This window comes from Phasianus colchicus, chromosome 13, assembly GCF_987193195.1.
Source record: "Phasianus colchicus chromosome 13, bPhaCol1.hap1.1, whole genome shotgun sequence".
Lineage (NCBI taxonomy): Eukaryota > Metazoa > Chordata > Aves > Galliformes > Phasianidae > Phasianus > Phasianus colchicus.
In genome coordinates, this window is record NC_143448.1 from 7,023,666 (window position 1) to 7,040,817 (window position 17,152).

The 17,152-nt window shown below is 45.7% G+C and overlaps 1 protein-coding gene across 5 annotated transcripts in view; it reads left to right on the forward strand.

The window, feature by feature from the left end:
- The window catches only part of ZNF423 (zinc finger protein 423), a 232,567-nt gene that overhangs the window by 72,140 nt on the left and 143,275 nt on the right, over positions 1 to 17,152 (forward strand). For all 5 annotated transcript variants that reach the window (XM_090149949.1, XM_090149950.1, XM_090149948.1 and 2 more), the window contains one exon: positions 15,762 to 15,962. In XM_090149949.1, coding sequence (XP_090006075.1) covers positions 15,866 to 15,962 — 97 coding nt within the window. In that variant the 5' untranslated portion in view covers positions 15,762 to 15,865. The remainder of the gene's footprint in view (positions 1 to 15,761; positions 15,963 to 17,152) is intronic.

Here is a 17,152-nt window from a genome sequence, read left to right on the forward strand (position 1 = left end):
GGTACGCAAAGATTTCCAAAGAAACGAACTCTTGAACTGTATTAGCAAAGAACAGTTTGCTAACAAAGTCAGGAGACTTTGGTAACTTCTCTTAGTTGCACTTTTTTTTTTTTTTTTTTCAGCCTATGATGGAAGGTTTCATCTGACAGATTCCTGATAGCAGGAGGAGCTTTTGGTAGAGGTGTGGGGTTCCCATGGTCTCACCCACATCCTTCACCTGCAGCACCTCAGGAGCAGATACAAAAGCCAAAGCTCTCAGCAGCTCCCTGGCTAGCATTGGATCTGGATGGATGTCTGATGGTGCCAGGGGGAGTTGGGGCCTCCTGCAAGGGAGAGCAGCCCTCAGATGTGAACACAGCTTGTGTGGCAGGATTTAAATCAGCAACACACACCTGTGTATTATGGCATTTCCTAGAAAATACTTACTATTAAAAATGTTAATTGGGAAAATTATAGCAGTAGCACAGAGGAGGAGAATTAATTTCCACGGTAAAAGAGGAGAGGAAAAAACAACTCATTTGGAAGGGAGGTACAGTGTGCTACCCTTCATCTATCCACCTTTCACTTTGAAAGCAAATCTGCTTAAGAGAAGCCAAGCGAGGTGGTGAGTCGCATTAAGGTTACTGGACTTCCTCACCATGAAAGCCAGAGCCCAAGGTGCTGCAGGTAACAAGGGCTGTTCCTGTAGCCCCACAGTGCTGGAAGGACTGCCCTCAGCACCACTTAGCCCTGTGGGAGCCTGCAGTCAAACAGGCAGCAAGGTCCTTGGGTTGGCCCCAGGTTCCTGTGAGCTGGGTGGGGCCCCAGGTCTAGGTGATGTCCCCATGGGACCATCCTGCCAGGACTGAGGCTTTCATGAGCCCTCATCTGTTCAGCACCCACTGGCATGCCTGTCCCGCCGTGGGCCCTGCCTTGGTGCCAAGTGGTGCCCCATGTAGCCCTGCTTCTTCTGTTCCACTCCATGCTCCTCCTCTGCATTCTGTTTTCTCTTCTCCTGCGGTGCTACCTGGTCATCTCATTCTCCACAAGCAAAGGGATGGGGTTAGATGAACATTTACTGTGATTTCAGATGAAAATTGCATCTGTTGTTTACAACAGCCTTCAGGGCATAACTAGCAGTAATGGACTAAAGTAGAGAGAAGGAGATCCTGGACTGAATTTCAAGAAACAGCTCCCAGTAGTGAGATCTAACAGGCTCTGGTATTATCTCCCATCACTTCAGTCATTTTCAAACCATACCGGACAAAGTGCTTGAAAACATGCTGTAGGAATGGCCTTAGATTGCAGAGGGATGGATAAGATCACCTGATAAATCCTTCTTATCTCTAATATATCCAGCTTTGCCACACTCTAGATTTGCTAATATCCTGCAGATCTGGGGACAGATGCAGACTGAGCGCTCTGGCAAAGCGCTTCTATGTAGGATCTCAAAGCACTTTACAAACACTAATCAAGCCTCCCAACCAAGCAGAAAGTATTCCTGTATTCCTAGTGCCCCATCCCATGTGGCTTTGCCTTCGCTTTGTGCATAGTGCCATTGAACATCTTGCCTGAGCTCTAGCTCCTGGATGTGCTCAAATCTTCTCCTTCAGGACTGAGGCATTGCAGGTCCCAGCCTGCTTTGGCAGGGCTGAGTGCAGCCACAGCCACGCAGCTGCAGGAGGAGGCTGCAGTGGGTTTTCCCTCGGTGGAAGCAGATGGCTGAAGGGCTGAAGGGAAATCTCCTGGTAAACAATTTATTTGCTCCTCCTGCACTCCTTCAGCTAATTCACTCATTGCTGTTGTTTCTGGTAGCTCAGAGTTCCCAGCCTCAATACATGTAAAACAGGAATGAAGAATATAGTGTATTGGAGAAAAATCAATACAAAAATAATGCCACAGTTGTAGATCATTCACACTAAAAATAAAGCAAATTTTCCCAGCCATCAGAATGGGATTTTATAAACTAAGTTGAAAAACAAGGAAAACAAATGGAATAAACAAACCACTGCTCAGTTATCTGGAGTGTGTAAGGATATTGATAAGGAACTCTGCAGTGAGGAACTGCACAAAATTTGTAGTGCTCTGTCCAAATAATCCTTGCTTATTCAGTACGGGAGACTCGAATCGTTTGGGTTGGAAGGGACCTCTAGTGGGTCTTGTTCAACATTGACCTGTCTTGTAAGTATTGAGGTAACCACTGCTTCTGAATTTTGAGTTAAATTGTCTTCAACTATTAAGCTTATTACAGAGCAGGAGTGTAAGTATGGTTATTGTAGTGTATGGATGTGCAGGAAAAGAAGAGTAAAGACTCATAGAAAAAAAAAATTGTAGATAATATGGCCTGAAATTTCCCATATTAGAAGATACATTTGAATTTCTGTCCTTTAGCATCTTCAGGCAACCTTTGCAGGACTGGCTACAAGCAATTATGATGTCACTGTCAAATGAAGCAAACTCATCTCATAGTCTGATATTTGTTGTCTGTAAATTCAAATGAGAAAACTGCTAAATGGGAGAACTTATAATGAGATTTGGCTCTCAACTCTCATTCTGTCCACGTGAGACCCATATCTCTCATGTGGAAACAAGCAACCTGTGTCTTGTCAGGGCCAAGTGGTAACACGGCGCAGATGTGCCAGATGTGTGCAGGGACCTGTGGGACGGGATGTGCATGGGTGCAGCAGTGCACAGAGCAGGGCACGCCAGGTGCTGCACCCACTGTGGTCATTGCCGGGGCACCTGTGTGTCCCCCCATGTCACCCACTGGGCTCCCTTCCTCACAGGGCGGCTTTGGTATTCATTAGTAGCAATTATTAGACGGCTGCATAATGCTGAGGAGAGGAAAAACCCGCGTGCTTTACTTGGAAGTGCTATCTGTGCTGTATAGAGCCCTGACAAGATCAAGGCTCTAATTAAATTATCTGGCACGTGGACAATTCTGTTGTAAGATCTGCTGAGCTAATGCGTGGCTGTTAGCTGGTACAGGCGCTGAATCAGAAGCACCAATGAGACCATTTGCAGCCTGCTTTAAAAAATTCTAGTGCGTTGTGAAGCCTGTAACGTTAATTGTCCGTTAGCACATTGTAATTGCTGTAATTCTTTGCAAGTAAAATGATGTGAAGGACTCAACATTGCACTGTTCTTACCACTTCACACGTTGGTGATCCACTGTGTCCTCCACTCAGAGTTTTGCTAGGTATCCTGACAACCAGACAGCTGCTGGCAGCCCACTCCCACCCTTGGGCTCACTGCTTCACACAGGCTGTGGGCGTAGTGGGGCTGTCACACACCATGTGCACAAAGATGGCACGGCAGTGAGCCTCGACCACTGGCCGGAGCCTTGGGCAGTGTTGCCTGGCCGGGAGCCCCAGCACTGCCCGCCTGTGCCTGCCCCGTGCAGCTAAGTGGGCCAGGAGCTCCTCCGGGTGGGATTAGGGGGACGTGTAATAGATGAGAGATCAAAAATGTTAATTAAGAAATGGTCTCTTCTAATAAGATGCCTTCAAGGGCATGGCACCAAAAATGAGGAAATATCTCATTTTGGCAGCAGCACTGGGGCTTAATGAGGCTGGGGTGTAGGATAAGGGGACGAGGACTGAAGGCCTCCTGCTGAAGGCATCTCCTTCAGAAGGAGGAAGTCAATTAGCAATAAAATTGTAAATATAACAGCCAGAATTGTGTTACTTCAGTGCTACACATGTGTTGGGCATATGAGCTTCAGCTTCATCTTTTCTTGAGGATATGTCAGCTTTGTGAGTGATGGAGATGGGCAACTCCAGTGTATTGGTATTTAAGCAGCAAAAGAGAAATTTGACTGAAAGTAAGCACTTTTTTTTTGGAAGCTTTGGTACATCGGAAGTGAATCTGTGCAATGCATTTTTCTCACTTAATTGCTGAGATAGGGAAGTCTGCACCTTTGCTGTAGGCACAGTGGTTGGGGAGCACTCAGTGCTCTGCAGAGGGACAGAGAGGCACAGCCTGCAGCTCTCATATCCAGCCCCTGCAGAGGGGAGAAGCTTGTATTTTATAAACAAACTGGTGTGCAACTGTTACTATGTTAAAAACCCAAAGGGTGCTTTTGAGGGCTGTATTGCTTATTGCGTCACTATAACTGAGGAAAACACATTCTGTCTTAAACTTTAGCATCCTCTTTTTGAGTTTGCTCTTACATTTTCTTCTAGTAAACTCATCAAAGACCCCAGAAGGAAGAAGCAGACATTTAGCAGCACTTTCCCTTGCAGATGGATGGTGGGATTCCACGTCCTGCTTCACCCTGCACTCCCTCTCTGGATGCCTTGATGCTGAAAGTGGCAGCATCTGCAGCGAGCTGTTTGCTAGCACAAAATGGAGGGACCCTATAGGCAAATTTCTTCCCTCTCAGTTGGAAGCTTTCATTCAGATAAAAAGAGTCACTGGTACAGCAAGACTGTGCAGCCTGTGTATGGTTTAGGGCTCTGGCTGTTGTTTGAACCAAATGAGAGAGAATTCTACCTTTGATAGATACCAAGGGCAAGCACTGTCAGCCGGTGTCCATGTGCACACCAAGCTGGGCTCGACTAAAGCAGCCTGGTAGGAAAAGGTCCTGTGACATCGGGCTGCAATTCAGATTTGCTGCTGTAGCTGGGTGTTTTATCTTCATCTGTTGAGCAAGTCTGATGGGCACGTGTGGAGCAGGGGAGGCGAGCAGTGCTTGTCCCCACCCACGTCTCATTGGGAAGGGCTGGTCACGGATGTGGGCTGGTCGCGGATGTAGGCTTCTCCCAGCTCAAATGACATTGCACTCCCATGCCTGCTTTAGTCAGATAAGTGCATCTGAGTGCTTGTTTCCATTTGCAGAAAGAAAATCAGGCACCTATTACTTATCCAAAAACTTAGATCATTTTGCAGTTCATAAATGTATCGGTTTGATGGGCTGGCAAGTTCCATCTTTACTCGATTTCACTTACGTTTTATTGTTGAAATAAATGTGCAATCTGAATTAGCCTTCCTCCAAGAAGGGTCACATCCAGCCTTTTTTGCTGGCACATCAAGGGGATAGAGAGAATACCAGCAGAAAGATCATTTCCTTTTTCCCTATAATGAAACTCTCTTAAAAATCCTAAAGTCATCTCATTTGGGGCAATTTTGAAGACACCGTTTTGAACCATTTTCCTCCAAGTAATTATTGAAACTAATTCAAAAGAGCTGTCAGTAGCCTGTCGTTGTTCTTTCAGCAGCAATAGGGAAGACTTTAGTTTTGCACTGTTGGTTTAATCAAGGGGATTGTAGGAATATGGTCACTTTGCAGTGCTGTCAGTAATTTGTTCTGAGTGTGTGTCCAATATAGAAATTGAAAAACTAGAACTTAAGCTTTGATAGTAGTTCATATTGGGCTGTTTGTGTTTAGCACACAAGTCCAGGTGAACATTTATTCTGTTGAACGAATGAGAAATGTTCTGCGTTAAAAGCATTTGGCTCCTCTGCCTTAGTCATATTAAACAATATACTTTATTGCCAAATTTCCACAGAAGCATCCAGGAAGCATATACAAAATCAGCAGGGCTAAGCAGGTGTAACTGAGAGCAGCATTTGGTCTATAATCTCATAGGAAAAAGGGTTGCATGGCAAAAATGAACTTCTTCTGAAAAGGGTGAATCTCAGGCTGAGATCTGGTGCAATTTAGCTAATAGCCAGACTGGTACAGCATTTTCTGAAAGGATGTCGTGGATATATGTACACATCTCTTCCTCATCTTTTTCTTCATGTATTGTGTGCTCAGACAGCTGCAGCGCTGGAGACGTGAGGAATATTACCTCTGAAAGTGCTCTTTGCATCTCTGGGCTTGTGTTTTGACAAGCAAGTACAGATGCTTCTGTATAGCTGAATTAAATTATGTTCCATTTTCCACCCTTACTTCCAGAAAGGCGTCTAAGCAGATGATGTGGGGGCTTGACATTTTTGCTGTTTGTGTGTGCAATTGAAATAAGAATTGCTGTTGCTGTTCCTCCAAAACAGTTTATAAAAATCCACAAATACACAGCAGCCCTCAGATGGGGAGCAGGCGCAGCTCCCTGGGGTGGGCTCTGTGGGAGTGCCCTGTGCAGCTCACCCTGCAGCCACGTGGCACCAAGTGCAGCATGGCACACTGTAGGGACGGCTGTCTTGTAGGTGAGGTTCTCAGCGTCTTTTTTTCTTAGTTGTCAACAACAAAAATGCAAATTCCATGTCAGGTGCAAAATTGGGGCTGAGTTCATGCAAAGAAGTGTCCCTTTTTAAGATGGTTAATTTGTTATTATTATTGCTTTTTGCCGAGTGCAAAGTACAGAGGGAATGGGGCTTCTAAAGAGCATATCAACTAAATTAGGGTTAATTAGAAGTTCTCCCAAATAGCTGGTGCTTCATCAGCATCAGAGCAACATGTAAATAAATCTAATTTCTCTGCAGCTAAACTCTTCACAGCCTTAATTACAGCTACAACACCCTGCCCCCTCTCTTTCCATTAGTGGGAGAGGATGACAATGGCTCTGTGGCGAGCACGTCATCTTTCCCGGGAGTCCCTCGGGGCCGAGGAGAGGCGGGGGAACTGCGGCATGTCCAGGAGAGCCCCGCTGGGGCTCTTCATAAGGAACTTGAGAAGCGGAAAGCACCAATGGAAAGACAGAAAAATCATTGTTTTGGAGAGACTTGTGTTAGTTAACTACATAATCTACATAGTGGAAATCCTTTATTGCCCATCTGACTTTCTCTCCTCTATTACTCCTTTGTTGCTGCAATCCCAACTTCAGGTCTGGAAATTGGGAAAAGCACAACCAGGAGGAGGTGTTGGCTGGAGGCTGGAGACACCAGGCCACGAGCTTGCTCAGAGGGGTGGCCTTTCCTTGGTGCTCGAATCTCTGGCCCCACAGAGGCTTCCTTTTATTCCTAATTTTATTAAAGCTGGTGAGTTCCTTATTACGCAGTGTCACGTTTCAGCCGATCCCAAATTAATAAATGAGCAGCAGCAGAATAGCATGCAGCACAACTCTAACAGCATGAGCCGCACAGAAGTATATTTCACTTAACTCAAATTTAAATACTCTGCTCTGCTCGATTTAATTACGTGAAATTACTGAATTAATGGCTCTGCCAAGTAAAACGTGTAGGACTTCAGAGTTCTGTAGTAGGAAAGAAATCAGAAACGTGAGGTACATCAGCTCTCGTGGGCAAGCTCGTGTTATGCATGTGTTAAGCATGAGTTGGCCCATGGTGGAGCCAGCCAGCTGGGATCATGCATTGCTTCTGGCCTGGAGCAGAGGCACCCGGTCCCGGTCCCACCTCACTCTTCCTGCTGGCTCAGTGCCCCTGTGGGCAGCAGAGCGGTGCCACGGCTGCACACAGGGGCACCTCTGAGGGAGCACTGAGCATGGGCACCTCTCTCCCCTTTGTTCCCAGTGCTCTGAGGACTTCAGGCAGTGTCATTCACCCAAGCGTGTTTTTCTTCCTGCACCAATATGTTTTTGCCTTTGTAGCTCCACCTTTTCTTTCCTCTTTGCATGGATTTCATCCCTGGGTTGTTGGCAGCTGGCCAAGTGCTGCAGCTCTTTCTCTCTGTCACAGTGTTCTGTTTTTTTTCTATAAAGATGGAAAAACGAAACAATGACTACAAATGCTACACGTAGCTGTGAAAGGCATTCCTCTTGGAATGGCTTTTACACAGATCCGTACCTTCAGCATGGGAAAGGGGACAGGCGCACTCTGATGGGAGTGTGTCAGGGTTTGTGGGTGCTGGGGGAGCTCCTGCTGCCGCCCGGCTCCTCTGCCCACGCGGGGACCTGCAGGGCTGGTCCTTGTGTGGGGGCACAGGACTGCATGGTGAGCCAGGCTGCGGGGCTGCAGGAGCAGGATCAGGAGATCGGCAGCTGGAATTCTGAGCAGAACCAGTCAATGCTTTATTTCCTTTCATTTGATATGCAGCTGCAATAACAAGCCACATGTGAATTTTATTAAGCCCTCCATTTTTTCTATCTGTTCAGGGAGCAATACATTTGAGCTTTACAGATACGTGGCTTCACCTTAACGGAAAAAAAAAAAGCTTTGTTGCGTGAGTACATGACATTGAATTACAAGGTGATGGAGATGTCCCATGTTAAGTTTGAGCAGATTCCCATGGAGATGCTGGAAATGGGACACTTGTTTTCAACAGAGACTTGAACAATATCAAAGTTGAGCTCACATTTAGGTAAATAAAATAAAAGTGCCGTTTCTGTGCTGAAAACTTGCATAGATTTTGCTAGGTTATAGCAGTCAATACTATCTAATGCTTGTGAGCCAAAGAGTTAAAGTACATCTTTATGAAGAAGTGCACTTTCCTTTGAAGTTAATACTTGCTGCACACTAATTTCCTCATGCATATAAATTAATTCTAGATCAGTTTTGATTCAAACCTCATTATCTGAACTGAGGATGGAGGTTACCCCTATTCAGATGCACCTTACGAGTCTGGGAGTGGAGAGCAACACCCTGCCCTCAGATGTAGATCGTCCACGACATCTGCGTCCTGAGCAAATGGGTGAGGGTTTTCTGCAGGTGGTATGTGAGAAGTTGGAGAGCCATGCACAAAAATGCAGTGTTTGATTTGGGTACTGCAGAGCCCTATGAGCAGAGTGCTGCTCAGTGTGGGCCGAAGGGCGAGGTGCTGGGTAGGTGCTGCTGTCTGCAGTGCGGCGGTATGAGAAGGGAAAACTGAGCAGATGGAGTAGAATCAAGGTGCGGTGCGGGGGGAGATGCCACTTGCAGGACTCTCAGTCTTTGCTATAATACCTCTGCAAGGCACCTGGAGGAAATTACTCCCCAAAGCATGTGAAGAGCCTGTGCACAGCTGCATGAAGGGACTGGGATCAATAATGCGGGAGTGTCCCGGAGTCGGATGCTATTTCAGTAATTAAACATTTGGCACAGCCTGGGCGGCTCGGCTCTTTTCCTCCAGTTGCATGCTTTAAAATTCACTTACAATGCATTTTGTGGCAGGGAAGTATTTACATCCCACATTTATAATGTTAAACTGGTTGCCAAACACTGAAGAGCTGATAAACACTCTGTGCTGTTAACACTATAAAGTACAATCCCACTGCTACTCGCATGCAAATAAATAATAATAACTTCACTGGTTGTCCGCTTTTCGGTGTATAAATGCATTTGTTGTGTAGTACTGTGACATCTAAATCATTGCAGTAAAAGCACTACCGATGCTGAAGCACTACCTGCAGGTATGATTAAGAGTAAATTTTACTGTTTGGTGTTATTTTTGTGATTTCCTTCTCTGATTATTTTTTAACGCTTTTAAAATGATGTGATGTTTAATCATGAATGCTGGGTTTCACTTTTTTTTTTTTTTTTAATTCCACTGAGTTATTTTTCTTCCTAAGGATTAGCCCACAGGCTAAAAGTTACTATAAAATATTCATTAAATCTTTTCTTGCGTCTGTTACAGACGCAGATATGTTTTTAATGTGCCTGGTCAGTTTGAGGGTACCACTTTTGCTACTACCCATAAATCATTAGCAAGTATTTTTAGTGTCATCAGTGAAAGGTTAATAGAAGCCCATAATTTTCCGATCCATCCTTTTGATTAGCAGCTCAGAAATTTCATTGAAAAGGAGATGTAAATTGTTCCACACTGAAAACTGGAGACTGTGTCCAATTTGTGCATAAATTGCAATTGTCTCTGTAATAGGCTCCCAGGAAGGTGTGGGGCCGCATGTACAGTAACGATTTAAACATAAACTGACCCTTGATGAGGGAGCTGGAGTTTCAGCTTAATGCGTTTCTGCAGTTTTCCTTCGCCTTTAGTGCCTTCAAATTCGGCACAAATAATTCCTCCATAACAAGTGCCTTTTCAGAAGATGTATGCTGCTGACAGTTAATATAGAATTATTGCCCCTGAATGCATTTTTGTAATTACTTCCCAGAGAACTGTCTTTGTGTTAGAAGACATTTCACACTTTAGTAACATAAGTGTTTGGGGAGAACAAGAGTAATAATTACAAGCAGTCTTTCAGTGAAAATAAACCTAAAAATTATTAAAAAAAAGCTAATGTTAAAGTTGGTTAGAGACAGCGAGGAATTTATTTAGCGCGTTATGCATGTCTGTATGTTTTCCAAGTTTAATAACCCTTCAGTAACTGATCTAAAAAAAAGAAAAAAAAAAAGAAGCAATAAAGATCAGAGAAATGGTTTTCTAAGTTTTAAGCAATAATGAAACTAAAAACTGATTAAAAGTGACATGCTACCAGAGACGGTATAAAGAAACTTAATCTGAATGCTCCTATAGGAGATTTCTGCTATAATGGAAAATGAAATGACTCACAGTTTGATCAATAAAAAAATTAGCAGCATTTAATAAAAGGTTTCTCTATCATGTTGACTAAAGGATATTATGAAAGCCTTTAAATGCAAGCAAACCGAGATTGTGGAGTGACACTGTGCATGTGAACGAGTATGGCACGAAAGCTTTTGGCTGAGCAAGGCTGGTGGTGCCAGGTTGGGCCCTGGCTGCTGGGGGCTGCCATGTTGGCTTGGCTGGATGGACGCCTGTTGCGGTGTTGGCGGAGTTGAGCAGCTGCTAGTTGCAGTCTGGCGTGGCTTGGGCTGCCTGCTGACAGTCTGCACGTTGCCTGGCTCCCCACGGGCAGAACCCATGGGGTAACTCCCTGGCTCCTCCCAGCAGTACCCTATCAAGGCAGTGGTTCTTTTGGAGCAGGGAAAGGCGCCGAGGTCTGTCCATCTACTTAGAAATTCAGGTTTTAGTGCACGCTGTGGTGTGACACAGCTTTTGTGAAATGTGATGAGGTGGATATGGATATTTCAGTACAACCTACACTTGGGTCTCGCGGGCCGCTACCATGCTCTGGCTCCTCCCTTGCCTTTGCACAAAGCCCTGGCAGCCCAGCCCTGCTGCCCGTGCCGGCTGCTGTCAGCATCAGGCAAATGACAGCTTGGAGGGGTGGCAGCGGCCAGAGCCCTAGGAGGGCCTGAGGAGGTAACAATATACAATTTTCATGGTTCAAGGGTAGCCTTATCCCACTGTTCTTCATTACAGCACTGCAGCGAGATCAATTTTATTAAGTTGTAAGTCTGAGGAGGCTAGCACCATTAATACGAGCCGGATCACGCCAGTTTGGGCGGTGCGCTCCTCTCCCTGCCGCTGCCGGCGAGCTGCCTCTGGTACCTGGCCTGGGGCTGGGATGTGGGCATGTTACTGGGCGGCTTTCTTGGCTGGAGATGGGTTTTGGCACTGCTATGGTTGTGGAGCAGTGGCTACAGTGTCTCTTATGGGGCTGTGGCCCAAGGGGAGGCAGCATACAGATGGCCCTGGGCTCCAGAGGCAGCTGTGTCGTGTTGTTGGTTCCTGAACTGCTGAGGAGCCATAGGCTGGGCTGCCCCACAAAGCCTTCATCCTATGGGAAGTGTCCAGCTGAGGCTTGTTTGCATTTTTGTTATTACAACATTAATGGCTTTTTTTTGCCGCTGTTCATTCTTTTTTGACCACATGTAACAGAGAAGTTTGGACTCCTTGCTGCATTACACTGCAAGAGAGAACGCTAAAATGCCAACAAACTACACAAAAGTAGAGAACCTCCCTCACTAACTTGGCATTAGGCACTGAGTGAAACACGAATGTTTAGATTAGGCTTTTCCTTTAAGTCATTTGTTTCTTTTGTTCTCACTTCCCAGTTACAGGAGGAATTTCCTTTGCCTTCCCCATGCCTGGCTGCGCCCAGCCCAGAGGAGCTGCTTGCTGCCCTGCTGGCCCTCCAGCAGTTTGTTTCCTCAGGACTTTTGTTTTATTTCCTCTGGGAAATGGCTAGGAACTATCCTGGCCCTTTGTGGGACATTTGGTGGTTGTGTCTTTGTAACAGGGCAAGTGAATGAGGTGATGCCTCTGTACCCTCTCCATTGGGTTCCTTCTGGCTCGGAATGCCTGTGCCCATGCTGTGGCCGGGGCATGAAGTGCTGTGGCTGCAGTGCTGTCCTGCAGCCTCTCCTGCTGTGAGGAAACTGCTTGCCATGGAGCCCAGCCACTGGAGGTGCTCAGAGCCGGACATTAAAAATGTCCCAGAAGTCCTTGGATTTCTAGAGAAATAAAGACTGGAAAATTTACTGGCACAAGCACAGAAAGCCTTGTTTGCCCTCTTCTGTGCGAAGGCAACAAAAGTTGTGATGGCTATATTGGATTTCACAGATGAAAAATAAGCCCAGAGGTTTGCATCCTCTTTCATTACCCAGGCCCATGTGTTGCCCAGTGCTGTACATCCCCATGTCTTAGCACCTGCAGCACAGCCCTGCCATGTGTGGCCCTGAGTGACCCAGCTGGAAAAGCATGCAGATTTGTTTTCAGCTTTGGTGGGGCTTGGCATGAGCATGGGACATGCAGTCTGTTTTCAAAACTTTGGCTTTCGAAGTATGTTGTTGCTGTAACGGCATGGCTCGGGAGGCACTTTTGCCAGCCTTTCAGACCTTTCAGACCAACGCTCAAGAATCTCTTCCCCACCTCTGGAAATCTGCCACATTCCATGGACCACCAGGTGAGGCAGGAATACTCCCATTTATCGATGCATCTCCGTTGAAATTGTAACCTTCTAGAAAATAAGCTTGCTTTTTTATACCACAAAGCAAGGGTCATTAGCATTAACTTTAGTAGTTCTTAACTGTTGGCCAGACTGTTAAGGTCACAGCATAAAGCATTCACCTCCTGTAAAGCCCTGTAGCCCTTTACTATGTTCCAGGAAAAAAAGAAGAGAAAAACAAGAAACCCTTCAAACCCAAGTTCTGAGGTGTACTTTCAAGGCTGATCTGTTTAATAGTTTCATCTCTTACTCATAAATTGTTAAAGCAATTATTAGAGATGGTAGGTTCACTTAAAAATTGCTACTAACACTTATGTGAAGTGCAAGGCCTCTTTCCCATGCAGAACCAACCAGTGACTGCATGCCTGAGCCGCGGTGCCAGCAGCCCCTTCTGCTGGTGCACACCAGTACTGGCTCTCTGTTTAGTGATCTAGATGGAAGCTAATACTGCTGCATAAGTTCACTAAGTTCCAAGGCTATCTGCCAAATTGGTAAATGTATGTATCTAAGCTTGATGCTGTAGCATCACCACTGGTCTCTGGAGACTTTTGGAGGTGCTGCTTGGCTCTGGACATCCCCAAGCCATTTTGCACGGTGACACAAGGACATGTCCTCTTGCAGCTAGGCCAAAACAACCCTAGTGCCCAGTGCCAGCAGTGTGCTGCCTGCCACGGTGATATTGCCCACAGCACCACCCTGCTGGGCTCACCATCACCAGGTACATGTGTTCTCTTCCCATCATGGCGGGATGCTCACGCTGCACTCGCCCAAAGCAATCTTGCAGGTTAAACCCATGACTTACTGCTGCAAAACTCCTCAGGAATTCGCTCCTGAGGCAAACCCCCAGGCGGCTGCCATGCTGCTGAGCTCACTGCGGAGCAGCTGGGCTCACTCTGTCTGGGGACCAGCCGGCCCCAACCCTGGCCCCACTGCTGCCCACTCCCAGCACTGTGCACCGCCCCGCTGCTGCCCTGGAGTCTGAACTCTACTGGCTCAGTGCAAAAGGCAAGAAACGCCCCAGATTTACCTCAGTGGTTTCTCCAAGCGTGTGGCTCAGCAGAGGAATCTGAGGGCCATATTATTCCAAGGACAGCAACCCTGAGGTATGGTGAACGTGCACAATTCCTTCAGTGTGCTGAAAACAGAACACATCTCGTTCTAAAGCAACGTTGTGTTTTTAAAGTAATTTGTGCAATATTCATTGTTGTGTTATTGACATATGGCCATGTCAAGTAATGACACTTTTGAAAAGTTGCCTAGAGGATCAGATCCCCATTCAGCAGGGAATTAAAAAATGTTTCTGGAATTTTGCTTTGCAGTCGGGAATCTTATTTTCTTATCTCACATTGTACAATTTATTTTTCCTAAAGCAGTGTGTTAAATTATTTGTTATTGTTGGACTCAGTCTAACAGCTTTATCCCCAGTGTAGTCATGACGTTTTGGAGAGAAACCAAGGATGAATTTGTCACAGTGTGCTCACCAGATCAGCTGGCCTTTAGGTTAACTGTCAAAAGACAAAATTTCTACTAAAAATATTAGTGAAGGTCCCCTAAGCCTCTCCGAGGTTGCCTAAAATCTTTCTTCTTCAGGCTGTAGCTAAATCGGCTCAGAAGTGCTTCTCTGAGGCTCCATCAGCAGGAGGCATAGATTCAGGTGGCGGTTCTCAGATCAGATTTATATACTTGCACTATTTTATAGGTTTCTGTCTTACAAAGCTGGAGAGCTGACGTTGTGATTTATGAACTATCAGATCTGCAGGACATACAGGCTTTAACAAGATTGACTGAGCTGTAATGTTTGTGATTCCAGTCTGGGATGAGAGACAGTAAAAAGGGGTGCCAAGTAAATAGACAAAGCGGAAGTGATTATTTCAATGTGTATGTTAAATTATGTGTAAAGTAAAGGAAAGCTAACATAGCTTTAAATGTAGCTTATTGTTTGGCAAGGTAGTAGTGTAAGGAGAACAGAATTGTCTTTTCCCACTACAATATGCTTTTATTAAAGGAAGAGGCTGTAAAGCATGAGGTTCAAAGAAAACATTTTACTGAATAAACAGTGCAGCTCGTGGCTTAGAGTGTGGAGAGTGTGGTGAGTGAGACTTTTATAAACAAATCCTTAAATTCATTACCTCTGTATAAGTGGCACGTCTGCTTTGTTAATACGAACATTATATCTAGCCCCTAATGGAAATGTTGTGGTAGAAAGGTATGTATAATTGAACAGTAAAAGAACATGAAAATGTGCAGATCAGTTAATTGCTAAAAGCGATGCTATGATAGACCACAAGCAGGCATTGATTTTTAATACTTCCATTGCATTTGCAAGGGTGTGTCATGTTATGAGCGCTCTATGGAAAGCTGCAGAACATTTTACACCGACTGATTTACGTTGTCACGTGCAGTTCAGGAGATGGCATAACATCTGAGCTCTGGATGGATAGTGGTAGCAGAGCCCAGCGAGCGCTGTGTAGTGAACTGCAGTGTTTGTGGTAACCAGTTTTCATCTTTAATAAATTTTATTTCTCAGTCTTGTTTTGTGTTCTCAGCATTGGTTGTCCTTAATCATTCGGCCCTGATCTAATTTTGGAACACGAGTCTTCCTGTTAGCGGCATGAAGCCCAGGCACCACCAAGCAGCCAGGCGCTGCCTCCATGCTGTGCTCAGGAGCTGTCCCTGGGTCCTCGGCAGCTCCAGGTGTGGGGACTTTGCAGCAAGAGCCTGTCCTTCAGGATGACTTCTAGAACACTCATGTCTCACGCCACAGGGTGGGCATGGGCCTGGAGTCATTGGCCAGAGCCCCATCGCCCAGATCGTTGACATTGGGCTTGGTGGCAGCAGGGAGAGGAGAGCATAGGGAATTCAAACTCAGCACCTTTTCCATTAGCGGTCTTGCCAGTTTTTAAAGCTTTGAGAGTCTGATGAAGTGATGAGACACCAGCAACTACCTATGGTAGAGGCAAAGATTCTCACTGTTCACCTGGTGATGGAGACTGGGAGTGTTTGCACCAGGCAGCAGAGAGTACGGTCAAGAATTGTTGTGCTGCAGGATATGAAACGCACATGAATGTAACGAAAGTTGTCAGCAATAATGCAAGAGCGGCTGTAATTAAATGTCTGTCAATGAGTGCGACGTCACTCATCAGGCTCCTGTTTTGCAGCCCTCTAAACCTTCGCTTGCATCCTTGCTGTTGGCAGGTGGCCTGGGAGGAGAGCTGGAGAGCGACACGAAGGACAGCCGGGCCCTGGAAGAGAGGAACAGCGTGACGAGCCAGGAAGAGAGAAATGAGGAAGATGAAGACATGGAGGATGAGTCAATTTACACCTGCGATAACTGTCAGCAGGACTTCGATTCACTGGCAGACCTGACTGAACACAGGGCACACCACTGTCCTGGAGGTAATGTTAAACTCGCTTTGCAGTTCTGACAGGTGGTTAGCTGGGTAATTGGACATAGCAACAGCTTGAGGCCTCAAGTGAGATTAAAGAATTAATAATGTAATTTTACAGTTAATGTAATTTTATTGTGGTGCCTAGGGTAGCCTTTGTTCACTCCTTTAATAAAATTAAAATAAAAGCAACAGCTTTCCAATTGGAATCTGTAAGTAATTATGATAGACAAAAATGTTTTTTTTAAACATTAAAATTTTCAGACAGGGTATTTTTCCCTGTCTCGCCAAATGTAGCAAGATTTTAAAAAGTTGCATAGCTGAAAGGTGGAAAACTCTACACAAATAAAGGCCTCTGAACCCCATCATGGAATGTGACAATTTCTGAAATTAAAATTTGTAGTTTGAGATTTGTCATCCCGCCTTAAAAATACTCCTTTCTTCCTAGGTTGCATTTCATTTCCTTTTGAATTTTCTGAAGGTGAGGGCAGCATTAGCCTCCCTGATCTTGTTGCAAAGCAAGACCAAGCTCAGAGCAGTGGAGTGAACAAAGGCTGTGCACCTCTCCTCGCCTCGCACAGCTCCCCCTGTACGGGCAGTGGTAGCAAGGAGACTGCAGAGCGTGCTGAGGGGAGCGATGGGGGTAGCAAAAAACCTCACAGATTTTACACAAAACTAAATAAGTTCTTAAGAGTGTGAGTGCAGAATATGTTGATAGGTATGTAAACAAGGAATTCTCATCCTTCCCTTCCTGAAGACGAGTACTCTGCCAACTTTTTTCTCAAACTGTCTATGATGTTTTTAGCCAGTTCCCACTTTGGCAGTGGCAGGTTGAGGCTGGCAGGGGCAGGAGGGTTACTCTGGTATTATCCCATCCTTGTTCCCATGAGTGCATATTCCTCCTTGACTGCCTAATTTGTTTGGTTATTTGTTCAGGTTCTGTTCTCCTTTTTGGGCATAAGGGGAGCTGTGCTAAGCCAAGACAAGAGCAAGGCAGGGTGTACAGGCAGGGTGGGCTGCTGGCAGGCTGCAGCCGGCCCTGCCCTGAGCCAGGTGCAGCCCACCTGTGTCTGCAGGGCTGCTTGCTGCCTGCTTTGGTTGCACACTGCGCAGGATGCAAATCTGGAAGTACAAAAACCAGCAAGGCTTTGTTTCATAGGATCCATTTTTGGCCAGCTGACAACCACTAGATTGCCCTGA